General features: G+C 48.4%; 1 protein-coding gene across 1 annotated transcript in view; it reads right to left on the reverse strand.

Annotated features, from left to right (window-relative positions):
* The window catches only part of adcy8 (adenylate cyclase 8 (brain)), a 31,676-nt gene that overhangs the window by 6,638 nt on the left and 18,024 nt on the right, over positions 1-7,014 (reverse strand). The window contains exons 5-10 of the mRNA XM_076137574.1: positions 6,886-7,013; positions 5,549-5,707; positions 5,189-5,459; positions 1,954-2,151; positions 542-642; positions 135-336 (exon numbers count right to left, since the gene is read on the reverse strand). Of these exons, the coding sequence (XP_075993689.1) occupies positions 135-336; positions 542-642; positions 1,954-2,151; positions 5,189-5,459; positions 5,549-5,707; positions 6,886-7,013 (1,059 nt within the window). The remainder of the gene's footprint in view (positions 1-134; positions 337-541; positions 643-1,953; positions 2,152-5,188; positions 5,460-5,548; positions 5,708-6,885; position 7,014) is intronic.

Consider the following 7,014-nt stretch of genomic DNA (forward strand, 5'->3'; position numbering starts at 1 on the left):
GTGTCGGGGTTTGATTGGTGCGACCCCGGAATGTGGAGTTCAAGTGTAACAACCTAGGAAACATGAGGGTTTAGGCTCTAACGTCTGCTTCCCTTCAGCCTGGTGTGTTCGTGTGTGCGTCGTCCTTTACTCACGATGTTGATCATGGCCGCCAGGAAGTTGATGAGTATGGAGATGAAGATGATGACGTTGCGTGCGGCGTACGTCTCGTTGATCCAGCAGCAGGCTTTGCGGAGGACTAGAGGCAAACACTTGTAGTCCTCGGCCGTGGTCACTAGGACCAGGCAGGAATGGAGGAGGATGAGGATGGAGAACTGGATCACCATAGTAACCATCCTGCAAAAAAACCAGGCGAGCACAGACGCGCCGGTGTTTGGGTCGCACACGGACATGGAAGCATCCCAGCACACACTCAGCTCCTCCTCTGCCAGGTGCATGCTGGGATGTTTGTTTGAATATGCAGAACATTGTGTTGGACAGAAGAACAGAACCTGAGAACAAACCTGCTTAGCTTGTATCCTAGCTTTCTTTCTGCTCTTACCTGGTGGAGGGAAGAAGGCTTTGAATCGTGGTGATGAAGATGAGCACGATGAAGGCGCACACCAGGTTGGATTTGAACACTTCGTCCCTCATCTGGGTGTACTGAAGAAGAAGAAGAAGAAGAAGAAGAAGAAGAAGAAGAAGAAGAAAGAGGGGGAGGTGATTGTTTTGTTTTTGTAGACAGAAAGCAGAGAGCAACACAGTGAAGCTCAGACGGAGAGGAAGGAGACTCACTGCACAGCTACGCCAGAAGGTCAGAGGTCAACTAAAAGGGGCAGAGTGAAGACTCAAAGGGAAGCACAGCTATGTCGGGACAGCGAACCCCTCTTGGCCTCTAGAGGGCGTCGTTCCTGACAGGAAGTTCTCCAGAGTGCGAGCGACAACGAGAGTACATTCATATCAAGATCATTCATATTTACAATTTCCTGTCTGGAGGCCAGAAACTGAATGAATTTGACACTAAGGAACGCTACATCAGGAACGGCGCCATCTACAGGCCAAGAGGTTGAGCGGAGGAAGCAGCTGGTACGGAGGCCAACTCAAAGGTCATGGGTCATCAGATACATAAAACAAAACAGGAAAGAGGACGGAAAGCAACAGATAAAGCTCAAAGAAAAAAAGTTGAACATGTCAACTTTTTCCACATAAGGGTCAAAGGGTCAAGGGTCAACGGAGGCTCAGTCATGAGTAAACTGAAGGGGAACATCAACATGTGGTCTCAGCTGGTCTCAGACAGCTGACAATCTGCTGGGACGCCTTCATGACACATGGGCACACTGAGTGAAAACACCAGAGCCAGGTAAGAATCACAGGAAGCAGCAGTTCAGAGGTTCAGACCCTGGACATCATCAACCCTCTGTACTTCATTAACAACATTTAGATGATGTCACTTCTGTTCACTTTGTTCTTATGCTCTCTCTCTCTGTCTGTGCTCTCTCTCCAGATGTTCCCCAGGTCATTGGCTCTACCTCCTCTAGCTCTATGTAATGGCTGTGAACTTAGATCTCTGACAGAATCCAATCCAAACAGTGTAAACATGTTTAGATTCTAGGGTTGGATGAATGAACTCTAGTAGATTCTTGCATCATTTTAGGCTCTAAATGATTTAAATAGAGGGTTTTGTCATTTCAGGGTCCAAACTATGAACCAGTGGCTCAAAGCTCCGCCCCTCTGAGACCTACCAGGCTCCAGACTCTCTTTACTTTGTTGACGTCAAAGTGACTCATGCGCCTGTAGAATAAATGAGCTGCTTGGAATCAAAGTGCCGCTCGTCCTTCTAGCTTACTCATGATGGGGAGAAGGAACCTGTCACTGTTCAGCTTCTGGAAACTTCTGTCGAAGAATCAATATGAGGAGGGAGAAGAGAGAGGAAGAAGAGAAACCAGAGCAGAGTCTGTCTGAGCCCCCAGCTACCTTCTGTTCCAGGCTGGAGTCTTTACACATCAGAGAGAAAGGCTTCATACGCTCTCTCCTCAACTTAGCGCCACTCCGTAAGTCGATGGCGCTCGCTATTCGCTCGTTAATTTCCCCGGGACCGGAGCGGGCATGCAAAGCTTGTGCGAGATGGTTTGGAAGCAGATTTATGGAATTTCTGGTTAGGGCAGCCAGAGTCTAGAGGGAAAGCACATGCAGACAGAATGAACCTGCTCGTCCCCCTTTGCTTCAGTCAGGTTACAAACAAAGAGAGGAGAAAAGAAAAGAGACGTTACACACAGTTAGGTTCAGTGAAGGAGGAGGAGGAGGAGGTAGAGGAGGAGGAGACGGGACTCAGGCTCAGAGGGAGTCATGCAGCTCTCACTCGCTCGCACAGCAGGTGACAGGGAGTGAAGGGACAGGATGGAGCAGGTACAGGAAGCCATCAGGCGTGAGGCGGAGGGCAGCGAGCGTGGAGCTCATCAGCCTCGTCTGATCAGTCACTGTCATGTGATCGCTTGTTTTCCAGGAGCTCATCTCCCGCTGCATAATGCAGCTGGTGTTGCTCTGATGGTTCAGATCTACAGACGCACGGATCTCAGACGGATCACAGGAAACAGCAGCACACACACTTCCTGTTATATTCAATAGGATTCATTTCACCCAAAGACTCACTCATTTGTTTCCTGCATAATTGATTCAAAGCAGCGATCGCTTCAGAAGGACCTCCAATCTGAGCTTGACCTTTGACCTTGGGCATGTACAGTATGTGTGTCTCCTGGGTCACGTGGACAGACAGCCTGTCTTCTCCTCTCTGGTCACTTGGTGTCGCTGTTTCCTCCCCGGTCTGGTTTGGTCTCTTCTGTTCTGTTGCCTCCAGCTGTTCTTCATCATCTCGTCACCTTCCTCCCTTTACACCGTGTCTCCCGTCCGTCCTCAGATGCCGGCTCGTCCCCTCAGAGGGCGTCTCTGTCTGCGTCCGGCCTCTCTGCCATTTGAAGCTTCATGCTCCGTCCAGTTGTCCTGGTTGTTCATGTTCTCCTTTGTCCTCCAGCCTCCTCCCCTGCTGGACGCTGCGTGTTCCTCACCCTTCATCTCCTCCAGCGGTTGAGTCGTTGTCTGTTTATGGTTGATGACTTTCTTTGAGTGCTGTTGTTCTCTAGAGTTCTGTGTCTCTGTGTCCTCACAGGGTCTCTGCTCCCTTCAGCTCATTTGTTTGGGGGCATTACTCTGCAGTGTGTTTGTACTTTGTGTCTCTTGGTCTTGTTCTTGCTCCGTTGTGTTCACGCTTGGTGACTTCTGTGCCAGTGTGTGTGTGTGCTTTGTGTCCTTCCTGTTTGCCGCCTCGTCCCTGCGTTCTCCAGCTTGTAGACTTGTTTTGGTGTCTGCGTCTGTTTGTTCCATTCATCTGTTGAACCCTTTAAGTTTTGTATTAAACTGTGCGACTCACTTTGATGCCTTTGAGTCCTGAATCGACCAAACTACTTCCTGTTGAAGCTGGCAGCAGCTGATGGTTCTTCCCTCACTGCGTCTGTGCTTATTGACTCCATCAGTGAAGGTAAACATCCTGCAGGATTGTGTCCACACTCAGATTAACGTCCCTGGCAGCTTTTCTTCATGGTTGTTAGTAAATACGTCTGTCAGCCTGAGGGGGGCGTACGTGAGACGAGTAGATCAGGACGCTCAGAAGTCTGTTCCACTGAGAGTCCAGCTTATGTAGACTCCAGCGGTGAGGTTAGAAAATCTATCTATCCATTTGTTTACGTCACACTCGCTAAAGAGAACGAGAGGTGAGGAAGGTCTTCTGTTGGAGATCGCTCATTTTCTCTCAGTCACTGACATTATTTCCTCCATTAGCTTCCAGATTTCCTCTCAGCCGCACGGAACATTCAGACTTATTAGCATTTGGAGTGTGTGAGGACCAGATTCAGAGGTAGGTGTGTGTGTGTGTGTGTGTGTGTGTGTGTGTGTGTGTGTGTGTGTGTGTGTGTGTGTGTGTGTGTGTGTGTGTGTGTGTGTGTGTGTAAGTCTCCCTGGCCTGATTCTGACACATTCACAAAGGAAACTCGGCTCATGGAGATCATTAAAAGTTCACAGGTTGACTTAAAGAAGAAAGTAAAGATCTCAGTCACTTCCTCTTCCTGTTCATTAGCAGCTGATTTCTGTCGGCTGGCTGTAGATTGCGACCGACCACAGTTGCAGCTCCTCACTGATCAGATGAAGCTGTGGCACACGATGATGTCACAGAGAAGAAACAAAGAGCAGCGGTGGAAGAACGCTTCTGAATGAGGCGACGTGTTTGTTAGGAAACTCTGATTGCCAAAGTCGATAGTCTAAGTTTCTTTCTTGACCAAAATCCCAAACTGCCAACAGGAAGTTTGTGCGGCGTCGCTGAGGCGGAAACACACACAGATGGAGAAGGAGTGAAGGGAGACGAAGGTGAAATGTAGCAGACGGCTCATCCCCGCTGACACGCAGCCATGCGTTGCCATGGTAACACACTCTCACCGCATTCAAGGCAAACAAAAAGACAACGCATCCGACAAACAAGCCAGACAATTGAGAAGATGTCATGCACTGCAAAAGAACAAGTCCTCCTTAACAAGCCACTTAACCCAGGAGAGAGAGAGAGAGAGAGAGAGAGAGAGAGAGAGAGAGAGAGAGAGAGAGAGAGAGAGAGAGAGAGAGAGAGAGAGAGAGAGAGAGAGAGAGAGAGAGAGAGAGAGAGAGAGAGAGAGAGAGAGAGAGAGAGAGAGAGAGAGAGAGAGAGAGAGAGAGAGAGAGAGAGAGAGAGACTCCTTTAAGCAGAGTTTGTGAAGTGTTTAGTGTCTTTACTCTTTGGCCTCTGATCAGATGTTTATGTGAGCAGGTTTCAGTGTGAGCTCTACAGATGAATCTCTTCTCTGGTTGTGACCTTTGTGCTGTGTGAGCTGTGACCTTTGATAGACATCAGATTAGAGCTCTTAGTGACCTCAGAGGAAGAAACCTTAAGAGCTTCTACAGAGAAGTCCACTCCTCCTCCTCTCCTCTGAGATGTAACGTGTGTCAGCTGTGTCACATCGCTCATCCAGTCACACTAACTGGCCCCTTGTTTGAGCTTTTAGGGGCGGGGCTGTGGCTAACGGGGGCCGATTTGCCCCTCGCACTGACAGATTAACGCCATTGTTAAGATGGACGCCTTTTGCAGTGCGAGCAACATTACTAGGTCTGTGTTAGGAGCAGAGGAGACACTTACGTTCTGCTTGCCCACGATGTTGTCGAAGGGCAGCTCGGGGCTCCAGGAGGCCTCGTTGAAGGTGGCGCTGCTCGTCCTGCGGTCGGCCGAGCTCGCCGCCTCCTTCATGATGTCCTCGGGCAGCGTCAGCAGACTCTCCTCCGGCTGCTTGATGAGGTACGTCTCGATGTTGTGGCGGCGCAGGAAGTCGTTGCGGTCTTTCCCGTGGCCTTCCTCCACCTCGTAGTCGCTGTTCAAGCAGTCCAGAGCAGCTTTGGAGATGTGGATCCGCCTTTAACGGAGGAGAAGAAGAAGAGTTATACTTGATGCTGGGATGCGGGACGTGAAGGTGTCAGGAAGTCTCAGGAGCGTCTTCGTTACCCCGGGATTCCTCCGGACTCCAGCTTGTTGGCGATGTCCACGTCCCAGGACCAGACGTCAAACTGCCACTTCCTGAGGCCCAGGACGCCGCACAGCACCGAGCCTGAGTGGATCCCGATACGCATGTCGATGTCATGCTTTGTACGAGATCGTACATACCTGCAAGAGACGAGGTCAGAGGTCAGAGGTCAGACCACACAGAAGGACAGGGAGCCGCAAACGGATGGATATGGACAACTCAAGATAGTCAAGTATTTAAAGTTAGCTCAACTAAAACTATGAAAACAAGAAATACAGACAATAAAGACATAAATATTAATAAATAATAAAGATATAAATAATAAATTACTCAATGTACAGAAAATAATCTTATAAAATAATAAATGATGTAAGATATTAAATAAAATAAAATAAAATAAATAAAAAAAGTAAAAAAAATTAAATGAGTAAAATAGAGTAAAATAAAATGAAATAAAATAAAATAAAATAACAGTATCCCTGTCATTGTGCTGCAGGTGCATCTGTGTGTGGCATGTTGGGATTTAATTGTGTCTTTACTTTGCATCACTCAGTCGTCTGTATTCATTCAGTTGATTAATATCCATGAAATTGACCTTTGGCAGGACGACACACACTCGTAACTCAGCGACACTGCGTTCACAAATTCACCAAGAAACAAACACAATACTTTCCACGCCTATCAGCGCCGCGAGGACGCCGGAACATTCTCAGCCGACTGTCACACTCCTTAATACATTTGTTTCTCATTTCACGCTACATAATTGTCCGAACAGAATAAAAAATCGGTCACGCCCCCATTTCCTGTCTGCTGGACTCATTTCATGCTTGGTATCAGTGTGTGTGAGGCCAAAGGCGTGCTGGGAGGTTCTGATAGGTTCTGATAGGTTCTGACAGGTTCAGAGGAGTCTGCTTGATTCTGCCGAGAGACGTCTTCAACAGTGGTCAGAGGTCAGAGGTCGGCCCCCGTACAGGCGTGGATGTTTTTAGGATAATTGATGAGTTGCTTATTTTGCATTTTACAACATTTTAGCAGTCAGTTTGTTTACTTATAATCCTATCATCCTGTTTAACGAGGTTTATTACTTTGAACAGTGTGTGTTATTTCCTGTGGTGTGTGTTCAGTCTCTGGCACGCCTGCGTTTGTCTCTGGCTCAACTTCAACAGCTAAATATTATAATTATATTTATAATCCTTATTGGTTCATGTATTTGTGTTCTGCTCACACACCCTCAGTCCAGCTGTTCTGTCACAGCACGAGTCACAGCACGAGTCACAGCGTCACACTAACATCTGGACGCTGGCGGGACAGAGGGTACCTGATGGTCTTGATCATGCTGAGGCCCATCTCCACGCAGCAGTGGGCGTGGTCGTGTCTGGGCTCAGGCAGGCCGGACACGCAGTAGTAACAGTCGCCCAGGATCTTGATACGCAGACAGTGGTGCTCC

The sequence above is a fragment of the Genypterus blacodes genome, unplaced genomic scaffold (assembly GCF_046128005.1).
Source record: "Genypterus blacodes isolate CSIRO-AG114 ecotype Tasmania unplaced genomic scaffold, CSIRO-AGI_Gbla_v1 ptg000325l_1, whole genome shotgun sequence".
Classification (NCBI taxonomy): domain Eukaryota; kingdom Metazoa; phylum Chordata; class Actinopteri; order Ophidiiformes; family Ophidiidae; genus Genypterus; species Genypterus blacodes.